We start from the raw sequence: 17,285 nt of genomic DNA, 5'->3' as shown, positions 1-17,285 counted from the left end.
ATCCATCTTCTCCGACCCTCACAACTAACTCCAAAACCAAATCATACAATCTACTGCTGCCACTCGTGAACTATTGCAAAAAACACTTCATCCCATAAGGCCGTGATACAACCATACCACTAGCCATGTCTTTTGTCGGTGACACTGGTTCCTAGGATGATCTCGTCACCTGCTCTCTTTGTCCTTTACCTAGCCGAGCGGGAGACCCGCTCGGCTAGCGCCTTCCCCGAGCCGAGCGAGGGAATCACTCGGCTAACACCCTCCAGGCGCTGCCAAGGCTGGGCCGATTTGGATGTCTGCTCGGCCTTCGTCTATTCCTGCCTTGCTATATGAGCGTTGGAAACTCGGCACCAGGTCGAGCTGTCGAGATGTTGGGTCAGCTATTCTTCCCGCCGATCCGGAAGGCAATTTGCTTGGTCGGACGTCTGTCGGGTGTTGACCACTTTAACTTCCTGCCGAGCGGGCTCCCCCTTTACCACTGGATCACATGCATTCCCTTTAAATCTAGTCGAAGGAGGCTGAAAGTCCGACTGACTGGACAAACCAGTTTAATGCTCCGCTGACTGGTCGACGGTGATGCACAAAGAGCTCTGGTCTGCTACAACAAGCCGTTTGGCGAAACGTGCACCAGCTACTCGGCGAGGCCTGTTCCAGCACTTGTGAGGACTTGTCGCTCCACGTCCTGGTCTTTGGGTGGTCAAACTTGACGCCATCCGAATCTCTTCGGCCGTCATGCAAATCGCCGTCATGAAAGCTGAGCATGCGGCCACGCCGAGTAATGGCTCGCATTAAATGCGTGTTCAGTGAACGGGTGTCACGTGGCATGGCCGCCATCATTGTACGGCCGAGGCGTCAAATCCGATGGGACATGCGAAGGTTTGAATTCGATGATCGGATGCGAGCCTCAACCTCTGCGACCTAAATCAGACGACTCTCCTTGGTCGAGCCCATCCTCATAAATCCGAGAGGCGGCTCCTGTGGCATCGCTTTCATCCTCCGTGAGCTTTGGCGTCTCCATGTGCTTGTGGTGCTCCGGCGGCTCTGTATCTTCGTGTTCCGGCGATCCTTGTTCTGTAAGCTCTCCCCTCTCCCACTACATCATTTTGCTCGGCGAACCAGCTTTCTGTCTATCCCGTTTTCTACTTTTTTCTGGTGATTTCCTTGGTCAAACCTTCTGCCCTTGTTTTCCGACGATGGTCAGTCTCTCGTAGCCAGCCGACCCTATTCCCGGCCCATGGTACACCACCATGGAGACTCAGTTCGACGTGAATGATGTGGCGAGCCTGGTTGGTGCCTTCAACGTCCCTTCTAATTATGAGATAGTTTTGGCCTCGCCTTCTGATCGATCACATAGCCCACCACGCGACACAATCTGCTTTTTTTCGTGGCCGGTCTGCGGTTCCCCATCCATCCATTTATTATCGAAGTCTGCAACTTTTTTCGCCTTCGGCTTGCCCAGCTTGTCCCCAACTCTTTCCGCCTTCTGTGCAGGGTTGTAGTACTATTCACAGTCCACAACATTCCTCTTAGGCCCCCAGATATTCCATTATTTCTATTACCCCAAGCAATCCGAGCTGGGCACCTATCTCTTCCAGTCTCGGATCGGCCTAGTCTTCTTTACTAAGATGTCCACCAACAATAAACATTGGAAAGACTACTTCTTTTACGTAAGACTCCCCGAGTTGCCGCCTTTTCGAACCAAGTGGCAGGTCGGACTTCCAACTCCTCCCAAGCTGAAGAGATACAAGACACAGCCAGAGTACCTCCATGCGGCCAATATGCTAGCCAGCTTGAAGCTCGACATCAGCAAGTTGTTATCGGAAGGCGTGCTGTACATGTTCGGGTTGAGTCCGATCTGGACATATCTCCCGGGCAACATAGGTGAGGAATTTCCTTAGGCTTTTTCCTTAGGGTCTAACTGATTTTCCTTTTTTTTTTCCTGCAGCTAACACAATGATGAAGTCGGTGGCGCTCGGCCTGCTGAAACTTAAGGCTATCGAGGCCAAGGCAGCAGCTGCTAAGGAGATGGAGAGACTCGGGCTCACGCCGGTCGGCTCTCACGAGGGCGAGGGCGAAGAGGCTCAAACTGTTGCTGAAGTATTCGTCGCGCGGACCACCACTACTGAAGCTGCGGGAGACTGCTCCAACTGGCGTGCAGCCAGTCATTTGGTCTGAGGGAACCGAGTCCTCTGGTGACGAAGCTCCCCTGAACAGGCGCAAACGACGCCGAACGGACACACCCACCCGTTCGGCCACATCGGCGGTGCGATTGTTTGAGACGGGTGTTCCTCCAGCTGCTCCTAATACCGTGGAGTCCATATCCTCCGATCGGACGCCTTTGCAGTGCGACCTCCCATCTGATATGGTCGTCGTTCAGTCGATCAACGTCTTTCCCCCCGCCCGTAAGAAGATTCTCCGGTCAGCGATCCACTCTACTCTGACCGGCCCCTCCTTTGGTCTGGCAGTATCTGCTCCGTCAACCCAAAGCGGTCGACGATCAATAAAGGCGACTTTGCACCTCCCGACAGAGGAGCTTCTGGCGGCCGCCGATCAGCCAACTTCTCCTGAACATCAGATAGTTATCCGAGGGCAGTTGGCCAAGATTTGGGAGGAAGCCCGAGCCCGGGTGGCGACCATGCCCCCGGGGCTGCTCAGCAATAGTCACCTATCCTACGCCACAAGGGTAAGTTTTATACACCATGACTTATTTTAGCTTTTTCGTCGCTCAATCTCTGATATTTCCCCGTTCGGCTGCAGTACTGGATGGAGAGCGTGGCGGTAGCCAACCGCCTAGCGATGTTGGAGGAGTTTAAAAAGCTCAAGATCTCGGGTGGAGCTCCTTTTAAAGGTCCCACATATGCCGAGCTGCAGGTGAACCTGGCTAAGACCCAGAAGTTATTGGAGGAAGAGCGGAGGAACTCTTCCAACCTGTAGACCATGGTGGGTTGGCTCGAGACCCAGGTCAAGTCATATGACCAGAAGATCGATCTGGCCACCACCAGAAAGAATAAGGTCATCGTCGACCTAGAGGCGAAGAACGTGGAGGCTCGAGCCTTGGAGCAAAGGGTCAAGGAGTTGGTGGACCTGCTAACCACTGAGAAGATTGGCCGCTCGGCTGATGTTACTGCTCTTCGGGAGGAATTGAAGGCCTTCCAGGATGCGCTAGAGGCCTCGCATGCTGCCTTGAAAGAATATCAAGATGCTGAGCCGAGTCATTTTGCTACCATGAAGCAAAATTATATCCGTTCGGAAGGTTTCGTTACCAAGACTTGCACGCGGCTCGTTAGCGCGTTTGAGTTGGCCATTACTACGACGATCAACCATTTGAAAGCTAAAGACCAACTCCCAGAGGACGCGACCATCCCCACTGTGGATCACGTCGGGCTCCTCACTGTTAGAGTGTATACTGAAAGCCTAAGCTTTTGTAAATATTTATTTTGAATAAAGAATCACATTTGGTCAAATTGTCTACATTTAGTTGTAGTTGTTCAATTAATTTATATTGTAAATAACATAGTATGTGGTGCCACATACAGAAGAGGATGTTATCAGTACCTTATAAATTATAAACAGTAGCTCACGACTAAAATGGAAAGGAACAAACCATTGGAAGGTCGTAGTGTAATTAGGAATTAGTTTATTTTAACTATATAATTACACTAGTACACTTAGAGTGTATTGAGTAGGACCATTTGAGGTTGTTTCTTTTATACTGACTTTATAAAGGAACAAATACCTCAGTTATTATGGAAGTGTGTGCTCTTAATCCTAATATAATAACAAGCACATATATTTGATATTTATTTCTTTAATTTATCAATGAGTGAGATTTAGTTCGATGAATCAATAAGCCCGATAAGTTGGAAAATGATATCACTTATAGTGTGTGTTGTTGATTATAAAAGGAAACTGTGTCCTAGTAATCTAGGTTGATAATGTCCCCAAGATGAGCTCATAAAGATTGTCATGTTAAACCCTGCAGGTGGACTTAGTCCGACATGACGATAAGGTTGAGTGGTACTATTCTTGGATTAAGATATTAATTAAATGAGTTGTCAGTAACTCACTTAATTAGTGGACATTCGACATCTTAAACACAGGGAGACTAACACACTCATAATAAGAAGGAGCCCAAAAATGTAATTTGGGATTGGTGTGGTAGTTCAATAATAGTTCTCTAGTGGAATGAATTATTATTGATAAAATTAAGTTGTGTGTTCGGGGCGAACACGAGATGCTTAATTTTATCGGGAGACCAAAATCAATTCCTCCTCTCGGTCCCTATCGTAGCCTCTTATTTATAGAGTACTATACTCACCTTCATACCCATGATAAGGGGGCCGGCCAAGCTAGCTTGTGGTTCAAGCTAGGGCCGGCCAAGCCTTGGTTCATGGGTGACCGGTCCTAGCTTGAACCCAAGCTTAGGTGGCCGGCCCCCATTAAATTTAAAAGAATTTTAATTAAATTTTTCTTATGTGGAAGATATAATTTATTGAAGAGATTTAAAATTAAAATATCTCTTTTACAAAAGATTAAGAAAAGAGATTAGATCTCTTTTCTTATTTGTAGATAGGAAAGATATATATATATTTTTTTGAAAATTATTCACATGTTGAAAAATTAAAATTATAGAAATTTCTTTTATCAACCATGAAGGGATTTTAAAGGGAAATTTTATTTTTTAAAGTTTCCAAAGACAAATAAGGAATTTTAATTGTTGATTGAAATTATCTTGTTTGATCTTGTTGATGTGGCCAGCCATGATAAATTGATTAGAAAATTTTATTTAATTTTTCTTAATTAATTATTGTCAAGGAAAATTAAGGAAATTTTATTGTAATTAAATTTCCTTATTTACCAAAGCTAAGGAATATAAAAGAGGGGGGTTGGAGTGCCTTCATGAGACACAATCTCTATTATTCTCTCCCTCTTTTCCTTGGTGTTGTGGCCAGCCATCCTCTCTTCATCTCTTCCTCTTTGTGGTGGCCGAAACCCTCTCTTGCTTGGAGCTCTTGTGGTGGTCGGATACTACTTGGAGAAGAAGAAGAAGAAGGAGAGAAAGCTTTCATCCCTTGGATTTTGGTTGGTGTTTTTCTTCATCCTTGGTGAAGCTTTTGATTTGGCCGAACCTAGCAAGGAGGAGAAGAAGGTGTTTTGGTGGTCCTCATCTTGGAAGATCGTTGTCCACATAACGTCCGAGGTTAGAAGGGGAATACGGTAGAAGATCAAGAGGTCTTTCTAGAAGGTATAACTAGTATTTTTCGTTTCCGCATCATACTAGTTATTTTTGGAAATAATACCAAATACAAGAGGCATACGATTTTAGTGTTTCGAATTTGTTTTCGATGTAATGTTCTTTTGTTTTTCTTTTCCTTGTGATTTGATTGTTCTTTTCGGTTGACCTAAAGTTATTTTAGGAAATTAAATATTAGTTTTCCTTAAAAGGTTTTGTCTAGTCGGTGGTGGTTGCTCCCATATCCAAGAAGGTCATGTGCCTCGCCACGTCAGTACTGGAAACCAATTTTGGAAATTAATATTTAATGGAATTAATAACCTAGGTGATTTGGATCAAACGTGTTAAGTTCCGCAGGAGATCCAAGTCAAAACCTAAAAGAACAAATAGATTAAATTTGGATCAAACGTGTTAAGTTCCGCATGCGATCCAAGTTTAATTTAAAAGAACACATGGTAGCTAGGAAAAAGGTTCAGACCTTTGTACAAAATTTTTGTACACTGGAACCATTAGGTTTTCCGAGTAGCAACCAACACTCACCACTATCCCTGATGAGATCTTTGATTACCTGGAGTGAGGAGTGATTCTGTAGGGTTTTGGATGTATGCTCGCCGCTCGACGCCCTTTAACTAAGTATTAATAAAATGTTTTTCATATTTTTACGTTTGTCGATTTTGCTGCCCATATTTGATCGTGTAGATCCGAGCGGGCTATTGGAATTTCGCGTACCGTTATATTTGCAAGGGTTGTCTCCCAACCCTGGGGATGTCGTTCGGCTTCAACCCCGTATTTCCGAGCGGGGTTTTTATAGTCGATGCGTCGGCTCTAGGGTTTAACGTCGTCGCTCAACGGTCTTTCGAGCAGGGTTTTTATAGTCGCCGCGTCGACTCTGGGGTTTAACGTCGCCGCTCGACGGTCTTCCGAGCGGGGTTTTTTATAATCGCCGCGTCGACTCTGGGGTTTAATATCACCACTCAATGGTCTTCCGAGTGGAGTTTTTATAGTCGCCGCTCGACTCTGGGGTTTAATGTCGCCGCTCGACGGTCTTCCGAGCGAGGTTTTTATGGTCGCCGCTCCGACCCTAGGGTTTAACGTCGCCACTCGATGGTCTTCAGCGCGGTGTATTTATGGTCGCCGCTCTGACCCTGGGGTTTAACGTCGCCGCTCGACGGTCTTCAGCGCGAGGTATTTTTGGTCGCCGCTCCGACCCTGGGGTTTAACGTTGTCGCTTGACGGTCTTCAGCGCGGGATATTTATGGTCGCCGCTAAGACCCTGGGGTTTAACGTCGTCGCTCGACAGTCTTCAGCGCGGGGTATTTATGATCGCCGCTCCAACCCTGGGGTTTAACGTCGCCGCTCGACGATCTTCAGCGCGGGGTATTTATGGTCGCCGCTCCAACCCTAGGGTTTAACGTCGCCGCTCGACGGTCTTCAGTGCGGGCTGACCGCTTGGCAATAGCTTTGTAAACCTTTGCTTTAGATTTTAATCCTGCAGCCGAAGGACGCAAAAAAAACGGGGATTTACATGGTATAAGTTACATCAGCACACCTTTTACCCAGCTCGGTACGGCTGGAGGTGGTTTGCACTCCAGGGACGCTCTAGCCTTCGCCTGTCCTCGTCCTCGAGGTACTAAGCACTCGACCGGAGCTTTTCCACGACCTTGAAGGGTCCGACCCAAGGAGCTTTCAGCGTGGTGACATCCCCGACTGGCTTCACCTTCTTCTATACGAAGTCGTCGGCCTGAAAAGATCTAGGTATTACCCGCCGATTGTAGTTCTGACGCATTCGTTGTCGGTAAGCCGTCAGCCGGATGGCTGCTTTAGCGCGTGCTTCGTCCACCAAGTCTAGCTCCAGGAGTCTCCGCTCGGTGTTCTCCTCGCTATACTGCTGTTGACGATCGGACTCAATTCCAACTTCAACAGGGACGACTGCTTCGCCTCCATAAACTAAGTGGAACGGTGTCATTCCTGTCCCCTCCTTTGGGGTTGTGCGGATTGCCCATAGCACGCCCGGAAGCTCGTCTGCCCAGCTGCCTCCGACGTGGTCGAGCCGAACTCGAAGAATTTGCAGAATCTCCCGATTGGCGACTTCGGCTTATCTGTTACTTGGGGGATATGCTACGGAAGTGAAGGCCTACTGAATCCCGTAGCTTTCACACCATTCTCTGAGGCGTTGCCCGGTGAACTGTCTCCCATTGTCGGAGACAAGCCGACGCTGAATTCCAAACCAACACATGATGTGTTTCCAAATGAATTTCTGAATCATCTGCTCGATTATTCTTGCGAGCGACTCAGCCTCGACCCATTTGGAGAAGTAGTCTACCGCAACGAGCAGGAACTTTCGTTGGCTGGTCGTCATGGGGAAGGGCCCCACTATATCCATGCCCCACTGATCAAACAGACAAGACACTATGGACGTCGTCATCTCTTCTGTGGGTCGGTGCGAGAGGTTGTGGTACCTTTGGCAGGACAGACAGGTGGACACTATCCGAGCGGCATTCGCCTGGAGGGTTGGCCAAAAATATCTGGCCAGCAGTATCTTTCTGGCCAACGACCGACCGCCCGGGTGTCCTCCGCAAGTTCCTTGATGCACCTCCTGTAGAATGCACTCGATGTTTTCGGGTCCAACACACTTGAGTAGGGCCTGGGAGGAAGCTTTCTTATACAGTTGATCCCCAATCAGCGTGAATCTTCCTGCTCTCCTTCTCAACAGGTGGGCTTCCTCCCGGTCGGACGGCGTAGTTCCCGATCGTAGGAATTCTATCAGTGCAGTCCTCCAGTCGTTCGAGAAGGCAAGACCTTCCATCCGATCAACATGTGCCACCAGAGACACCTGTTCGATCGGCTGCAATATAACGACTGGCAATATGGAGCTGGCTAGCTTAGCCAGCTTGTCTGCTACTTGATTCTCCTCTCGGGGTATCTTTTGAATAACCACCTTCCGAAAGTTGGCTTTTAACCTTTCAAATGCTTCGGTGTAGAGCTTGAGTCGAGTGTTGCTTATCTCGAATGTTCCAGTGAGTTGCCGAACGGCTAACTGGGAATCCGAGTGAATTAAGACTCTGATTGCTCCGACATGCCGAGCGGCTTGCAGGCCTGCTATGAGCGCCTCGTATTCGGCCTCGTTATTAGTTGCCCGATATTCTAGCCGAACGGGCAAATGCATCTATTCTTCCTAAGGGGAGATCAGTAATACGCCGACTCCGCTCCCTTGCCGAGTGGACGATCCGCCCACATATATCCTCCAAGTGGCTTCTGGCTCGAGATTCTATACCTCGGTAACAAAGTCCACCAAGGATTATGCCTTGATGGCCGTTCGGGACTGATACTATATGTCGAACTCACTAAGCTCTGTTGTCCATTTGATCAGTCGCCCGGATGCCTCTGGATTGAGAAGGACTCTACCCAAGGGGCTCTTGGTCATTACAATGATTGTATGTGCGAGGAAGTATCGTCGAAGCCTCCGAGCGGTGAGCACCAGCACAAAGGCAAGTTTCTCGAGACCAGTGTAGCGAAACTCAACATTTTTTAAGATATGGCTCAGGAAGTATACTGGTTGTTCATCGTCGTTCGGCCGCACCAACGCCTAGCCGATAGCATGCTCGGTTGAGGATAAATAAATGCGAAGCGGCTCGTTGGCAGCTAGCTTAGCTAATACAGGCAGAGAATTTATGTAGGCTTTTAGTTCTTCAAATGTCTTGTCGTACTCTTCGTCCCATTGGAACTTGGTAGCTCAACGCAGTATCTTGAAGAAAGGGAGGCTCCGGTCGGCAGATTTGGAGATGAATCGAGAGAGAGCAGTTATCCGACCGGTGAGGCATTGAGTTTCCTTCAGATTCCTTGGTGGTGACATATTTTGCAGTGCCTTTACCTTACTAGGGTTCGCCTCGATGCGCCGCTCGGTGACGATATAGCCGAGGAACTTTCCACCCTTCGCGTCGAACAGACACTTGCTCGGATTCTGCTTAATTCCATATGTGCGGAGTGTCTGGCAAGTTTCTTCTATATCCGCACAGAGGTCGGCGGCTCGGAGGGATTTGATGAGTATATCGTCGACATACACCTCCATATTTTGTATGATCTGCTGCCGGAACACCTTGTTCATGAGCCTTTGGTAAGTAGCTCCGACATTCTTCAATCCGAACGACATCACGTTGTAACAGTAGGTGTCGTCCGCTGTTATGAAACTCACCTTCTCTTGATCCTCCTGTGCGAGCGGCACCTGATGATACCCCTGATATGCGTCCATCATGCATATCAGCTCACACCCTGCTGTGGAGTCCACCATCTGGTCGATCCTTGGCAGTGGATAGAAGTCTTTCGGGCAAGCCTTGTTGAGGTCTCGAAAGTCGATACAGACCCTCCACTTGTTGTCAGGCTTGGAGACCAGGACTACATTCGCGAGCCAGCTCGGGAACCGGACCTCTCTGATGTAGCATGCTTCCAGTAGCTTCTCGACTTCAGCTCGGATGATTTGATTATGTTCCGCGCTAAAGTCCCTTTTCCTTTACTTCACCGGCCTAGCATCCAGTCAGATGTGAAGTTCATGCTGCGCTATACTAGGGGAAACGTCGGGTAGTTCATGGGTGGACCAGGTGAAGACATCATTATTTCGCTGAAGACATCTGATCAGCCTGGCCTTCTGCTCAACTTCCAGGTCGGCCGCTATGAAAGTCATTGCCTCCGCTCGACTAGGGTGTATCTACACCTCTTCTTTCTCTTCAAAAACTAGAGTAGGAGGTTTTTCGGTTATGACGTTTACCTCGTGTTGAGGAATTTTCTGAGCAGACTTAGCTTCTGCCTTTACCATCTCGACGTAGCAACGCCGAGCAGCCAATTGATCTCCTTTAACTTCCCCGACCCGGTCCTCTACGAGAAATTTGATTTTTTTGGCAATAGGTCGAGACTACTGCCCGGAATTCGTTGAGGGTCGACCTGCCCAGGATGACGTTATAGGCTGATGGGGCGTCTACAACGATGAAGGTGGTGGTCCTGGTACTCCGGAGCGGCTCCTCTCCGAGTGATATGACCAACCTTGTTTGACCGATCGGTTGGACCTCGTTGTCGGTGAACCTATACAAAGGTGTTGTCATCGGTAACAACTCGGCTCGGTCGATCTGGAGTTGGTCGAAGGCCTTCTTGAAGATAATGTTGACCGAGCTCCCTGTGTAAATAAATATGCGATGAATAGTGTAGTTGGCGATTACCGCACGGATGATGAGGGCATCGTCGTGCGACACTTCGATCCCATCAAGATCTTTGGGGCCGAAACTTATTTCGGGTCCATTTGCCTTCTCTTGGCTACATCATACAGCATGGATCTCCAGTCGTCTAGCGTACGACTTCCGGGCTCGGTTGGAGTCTCCGCTAGTCGGTCCACCAGCTATGATATTAATTTCACCCCGAGCGGCGTTGCTTCGATTTTCCTCCTCTCGAGTGGAGTGTCCGACTGGCCCGCGTGAGGGTGGGGCGCGGTCGTCATTCCTTGCTTGATGATGATGCCGACGCTCAGGTGACCGCCTGGTCTCCTCTCACTGTCCGGTACTTGGCCGCCTATATCGTAGTTCGGGAGAAAGTGATCGGCGGCGGTAACTCCGGGGGTCGCCTGGGCGACTGCGGGGACTCCGCGGTAGTCTCAGGTGTTGTGGGTCACGGATTAATGGAAGGTGCAAAACATAGAAGTCCATACCTTTCCCTTGGGCCTTGGCCGTTTGGCTGTCACATGCTGGACCGCGTGTGGCTTGGTTTCGGGGTGCGGTCGTGCTCCTTCGGCCCTAGGCCCTCTTGGTGGTTGGTAGTTGCTTGGCTGCCTTCGCTCGACCGGCACAGACGGTTCTGATAGCGCTTCTTTTCTTCAGGCCGCCTAGGCTTCTTCCACGTCGATATATTCATTAGTCTTCTTCAGCATGTGGTTGTAATCGCAGGGCGGCTTCCGGATGAGCGAGCGGAAGAAGTCCCCGTCGATGAGCCCTTGGGTGAAAGCATGCATCATGGTCTCAGACGAGACCGTGGGAATGTCCATGGCCGCTTGGTTAAAGCGTTAAATGTAGGCCCGAAGAGTTTCTCTTGACCCTTGCTTCATAGAGAACAGACCGACGCTGGTCTTCTGATAGCGCCTGTTGCTTGCGAAGTGGTGGAGGAAGGTTGTCCTGAAGTCTTTGAAGCTCTGGATTGACCCGTCTGGCAATCTTCGGAACCAACGTTGTGCTGAGCCAGACAACGTAGTGAGGAAGACTCGGCACTTAACTCTGTCCGTGTACTGATGAAGGGTTGCAGTGTTGTCGAACTTGTCGAGGTAGTCGTCTGGATTGGTCGATTCATTGTATTCGCCGATCGCCAAAGGCGCGTAGTGCCTTGGCAAAGGATATTGCAGAATCGCCTCGGAGAATTGGCGATTGATCCGCTCGGGGGATGAGTCAGCTTGGTGCGCTTTACCCTTTCTTGTGTCCCGAGCGGGAGCTTCGTCCGATGAAGAACAGTCTCGATTCGCTTGCGTGATTTCGGAGGACGCCTGAAACAAGGCCCGATGGAATGAGATCGGGGAGGGCGGCACCACTGCTTGTGTGTCGGTCGGGCCTTTGTTTTGACCCCATATGGAGAGCTGTTCCGGCAGGTCGTCGTGCGCCGCTCGACCGCCGGATGCTGAAGTTGCTTGTTGCGCGAGGCTCTCGGCTAGCGCCTTCTGTTGCTGCTCTATTATCTTGGTCGCTCGCGCTTGTACGAGCGCGTCGAGCTCCTCTGGAGAGAGTGCCACAGTGTGTTGGCGTCCAGCTTCTTCCATCTCCTCGACTCGGATTCAGGTGTGTTCCCACAGACGCCGCTAATTTGATCCTGTCTGAGAGCTGAGTCGATGGATGCTGAGGACGTGTCGTTCCTGTTGACTGGTTGAAGACTTTGAAGACGTAGATCCTCTGCCATCGTGAACTTGCAAACGCAATGCTGAGCCGAGGAGGGGTTCCCCGGCGATGACCCTCCGACGCTCAACTTAAATCTCCAGCAGAAAGAGGTATAGCAAAGAAGAAGCGAGAACTGTAGCTACAGTAATGAAGTAAGCCTACCTCCGTCGAAGTCTGGGGGTCCTTATATAGCGCTCCCCAGAGGCACGTGCACCCCTCCCCCAGGCGTGCACACTCCTCAAAGCATACCTGGAATGGATATGTCAGAAAAACATGCCCGACACCCTACCTTGATAGCACGAGCATATCTCTAATGTGACAATGGAAGTTTCCATCGTATGATTCTCTGTTTGACCAGGCCGCTGGTCATGACTCTTGTCGGCGACACTGGTTCCTAGGAAGCTCTCGCCACCTGCTCCCTTTGTTTTTTACCTGGCCGAGCGGGGGACCCGCTCGGCTAGCGCCTTCCCCCGGTCGAGCAAGGGAATCGCTCGGCTAACACCCTCCAAGCGCCGCCAAGGCTGGGCCGACTTGGATATCCGCTCGGCCTTCGTCTATTCCTGCCTTGCTATATGAGCGTCGAAAACTCGGCACCAGGTCAAGCTGTCGAGATATTGGATCGACTATTCTTTCCACCGATCCGGAAGATAATTTGTCGAATATCTACCAGATGTTGATCACTTTAATCTCCTGTCAGACAGACTCCTCTTTATCATCGGATCAATATTGTTTTTTCATAGATTCATGACATGAAGAACTCGCACGAGGTCAGGCCAGTAACGCATTTATTTATTTAGTTTTTAATATGATTTTTATTTATATATTGCAAGTTGCTACTTAGAAAAATTACGTTTTTTTTAAATAAAAAAAAATCACAAGCAAGTGAGTACCACGTGTGCCAAAGAAGCTTCCCGGTGTCCTCTCTCACTATAATTATTGTCAATTCTTATTTTCTTTAAAAATAAAAATTAGTGATGGAAAATGATAAATGAAGCCAAAAAAATCTTATTAAAAAAATTAAAACATTAATATTCAACTAACAAAATCATTAAATTTAATGAATAATCTTGAGAAGGATTGGAAGATAAATAATACAATATCACTGCGAAGGAAGTCTAATGAATACCCTCCAAATGCCTGATTAATTAACCGTAAAATGGCAAGTAAAATTTCCTTCCTAATATAACCCTAAACCCGCCCATTTCCTTCCTGTATGCGGATGGCTCCACTGCCGTTCATCTGAAACGAGTTCTGTAGATCAACGGTCAAGGCAATCGTTTACATTTTCGGTCCCTAGCGCGGCGGCTCCCATTATATACGGTGGTCGCACCGTCGCCGACCAGGAAGAGAGATATATTCCCGATGGCTGCTTCGGCGAACTCTGTTATCGGAAACCCTATCGTCGGCCTCGCCAAGTCATCTCCGTCGTCGTCGGCCTTCCTCGGAGCCCGAATCCACCTGCGAGGCGAGCGGTCGGGCCGTAGCGCCTCCGCTTCGCCATCATCCGCCCTTGCTGTTTCCTGCGCCATGTCTGGGAATGTCGCGGCCGTTGAGGCGGAGAAGAATGGAAAGCCTGGATTGGGGTCGAGGCCGGATTCCTTCGGCCGTTTCGGACGGTTTGGGGGGAAGTACGTGCCGGAAACCTTAATGTACGCCCTCTTCGAACTGGAAGAGGCGTTCCGGGCGCTCTCGAAAGATGAGGACTTCCAGGTACCATCTGTACTTTGGCTTCGTGTTTACAGTTTCTATTTTATGCTATTTAGCTTCCTTAAAGCTTTGATCTTTGCCGATCGAGTAGTTTGGGCTGAGTTGTTATGATTCCATTACTTGGCATCTGTGATATGGAAGAAAATTGAATTCGCTCCTTTCTTTGACTAGAATCTTCGTGTTACTAGAAGACTACTATCTCTTCCTCGCTAGAAAAAAAAAAACATGGAAAAACTCATATTTTCTATTCCTCATCGTTTGTGTTGGGAGAAGCTGTTTAGAGTTTGAGAGTTGCAGGAAGAGGCGATTAGTTGTTGATAGTTTGGAAAAAAAACATGGGGATGGGGAGGATCTTGTCCCTCCATTCTACTCGACCGTCCCGGTTTAATACTTCTTCAATTGAAATCTGTGGAGAATGTAACAGTACGACCATTATAATTTGAAATTCCAACCTCTAAACGCCAAACCCTTCTCTTATTCTAAAGTGCGGTTCTAACTTCAACACTCCAAGACCTTGTGCGCAGACTTTTTCTTCGCTATCTTCTCCATCCATGTCCTTAGTGATTTTTTTGTATCAAAAAAAAAAAATGCTGTTCAATATTTCGTTGGTTAGTTGGATATTTGTAATACCTATTATATATTTAAGTGGATGGTGTTTATAGTTTTTAAATAGGTGACACGATTAAAGAATTCGTCAATTTATAGTTTCTTGCTCACTAGGATATATGCCACAGATCAATATGAAAACGAAACACCTTCCTTTCTCATCAATTTTTGGAACATGGTTCTGTTGAAAAATGTTACTTATCTTTTAAACCTTCCCTTCTTTTCATTTGCTTACTAAAAAATTCTGAAATATAAACTTTCCTACTCCTTGGATAATTTCAATTCAGAATTGAAGTTAATATGGTTAATTGCTGATATCATAACCATCATTTTGCTTCAGTATCAAAAGAATATATGATTGTTTGATTATATCATCGGTGAATAAATAAACAAGACGGATACATACCCTGATGGAAAATATACTTTGTTTCTTTCCTGCCATATTTTTAATATTTGTCTAATGGACATTAATATTGGCTATAATTTTAACCATATTACATGTTTCTCACTGCTCTTTTTCTCTTTACAGAAAGAGTTGGATGGAATTCTCAGGGATTATGTCGGCCGAGAAAGCCCACTTTACTTTGCAGAACGGCTCACAGAGCATTACAGACGCTCTAATGGTGAAGGTCCACATATTTATCTGAAGAGAGAAGATCTTAATCATACAGGTGCTCACAAGATCAATAATGCTGTTGCACAAGCCTTACTTGCCAAAAGGCTGGGAAAGAAGCGTATCATAGCTGAGACCGGAGCAGGTCAGCATGGAGTTGCTACTGCTACAGTTTGCGCTCGGTTTGGCTTGGAATGTATTGTTTATATGGGTGCCCAGGATATGGAAAGGCAAGCCCTCAATGTATTCAGAATGAGGCTTCTTGGAGCAGAGGTTTGTGTAGAAGAATGACTTTATCTTCATTTTCTCATCCATGTCAAGTTTTGCAAACTTGAAGTAAATGTTATTGTTAAACATTAGTGGCAGTGGTTTCTAATTTTATACAATTAGTTCATTTCCTTTGGGCATTTGGTTAAAGGAATCACACCGTTGCCATTGTTGCTTCAATACAGGTAAGAGGTGTCCATTCTGGAACTGCCACACTCAAGGATGCCACATCAGAAGCTATACGTGACTGGGTGACCAATGTTGAGACTACACATTACATTTTAGGGTCTGTAGCAGGTCCACATCCTTACCCAATGCTTGTTCGAGAATTTCATGCAGTCATAGGCAAAGAGACAAGAAAGCAAGCTTTGGAGAAGTGGGGTGGAAAGCCAGATGTTCTTGTTGCATGTGTTGGTGGAGGCTCAAATGCCATGGGACTCTTCCATGAATTTGTCGATGATACAGATGTAAGATTAGTTGGTGTAGAGGCTGCTGGATTTGGGTTGGACAGTGGTAAACATGCAGCAACGTTAACAAAGGGAGAAGTGGGGGTTCTACATGGTGCCATGAGTTATTTGCTGCAGGATGATGATGGTCAAATCATCGAGCCTCATTCTATAAGTGCTGGGTTAGTGACGGTGTTTTAATTACTGGATCTATTATGCTTTGTCCTGTTGGATCACACTATATATTGTTCCTGATGATCTGGTTATTTACATGCTAGGTTGGACTACCCTGGAGTTGGACCTGAGCACAGTTATTTGAAGGATATTGGCCGTGCTGAATACTTTAGCGTCACAGATGAACAGGCTTTGGAAGGTAATAAAAACTATCAAGTGCTTTATGTCTTGTTGTTCTTATTCTGCTTCCTAGTCTAATCGTATCTATATGAATTGATAGTACTAAGCAATGTATTTTTACATTGCTAACATCTATAAGCTGCGTGAGAACTGATAACTTAAATTAGAACACCATTTAATCACATAATCCCATTGTCAACCATGTGATTGAGAAATCAGCTGCTATTTTCCAAGCAACCACATATTCATGTTTACTGTAAAATCCGATGAGCTGATATTTAGGTTTCTTCACTGTCGGTTCAATTGGTAAGATGCCTTACTGTATTGCATGCTGGATGATTCATCTCTCTGCTGCTTTACATGTTAATAACCTGCTGTCTCTCTCTGCTTTCAGCTTTCAAGCGGCTGTCACGCCTGGAGGGCATCATCCCTGCTCTGGAAACCTCTCATGCACTGGCCTACCTGGAAGAACTTTGCCCAACTCTCCCAGACGGCGCTAAGGTGGTTCTCAACTGCAGTGGAAGGGGAGATAAGGATGTCCATACTGCTATAAAACATCTTCAACTATAATCAGAAGCCATCAGACCTATTCCGGTGTTTGAAACAGGAGGAGCTGCAAATTGCCTTTTTTTTTTCTGTCTGAATAACTCAGAGCTGTTTCTTGTAAGTGAAACTTCTTTCAAATGCTCTTATTCCTCTCTTTCACATCGCAGGGTTTCTTGTACTCTAAATTATATTTCCTTTCATCTCCTCGGCCTCGGGAGTGAGGATTAAATAAACCGACTTGGTGTTTGACTTGGTAAAATGCTTCAAAAGATAAGGAATGTTTTTGATCAATTGCTGGTAAACTGCATCATGGCGTGTCGTTTTAGTTAAGGGTAGTTCGAAGAGTTTGACATTTTCTAGTTTTGATCAAAACGAATCCGTGTCTGCTCTTCCAAGAAACCCATCCCAGTCAAGTCAACGTTATATGCCTTTATTTTTAATTCTGAGAATTGCACAACAGTATGTATATATATATACACACACAGACAAACTTGAAGAGCCACAGTAGCAGAGAATCGTGTGCTTTTGCTGAAATTAGTTCATGTGGCGTTGTTTCGGGAAGAGAAGCCTCAGGAGGAAGAGCGTCGACTTGAAGGAGGAGGATCCATGGACGCTGA

The 17,285-nt window shown here is 47.1% G+C and overlaps 1 protein-coding gene across 1 annotated transcript; it reads left to right on the top strand.

The window, feature by feature from the left end:
* Positions 1-13,449: 13,449 nt before the first annotated feature.
* On the top strand, positions 13,450-16,901 carry LOC122037841 (tryptophan synthase beta chain 1). The gene is made up of 5 exons (XM_042597294.1): positions 13,450-13,839; positions 14,972-15,328; positions 15,508-15,950; positions 16,047-16,141; positions 16,517-16,901. Exons 1-5 carry the CDS (start codon positions 13,492-13,494, stop codon positions 16,690-16,692), a joined length of 1,419 nt encoding a protein of 472 aa, XP_042453228.1. The 5' UTR covers positions 13,450-13,491; the 3' UTR covers positions 16,693-16,901.
* The last annotated feature ends 384 nt before the right edge of the window (positions 16,902-17,285 follow it).

This window comes from Zingiber officinale, unplaced genomic scaffold, assembly GCF_018446385.1.
Source record: "Zingiber officinale cultivar Zhangliang unplaced genomic scaffold, Zo_v1.1 ctg93, whole genome shotgun sequence".
In the NCBI taxonomy this organism is placed as follows: Eukaryota; Viridiplantae; Streptophyta; class Magnoliopsida; order Zingiberales; family Zingiberaceae; genus Zingiber; species Zingiber officinale.
This window is presented reverse-complemented; position numbering and strand designations above follow the sequence as displayed.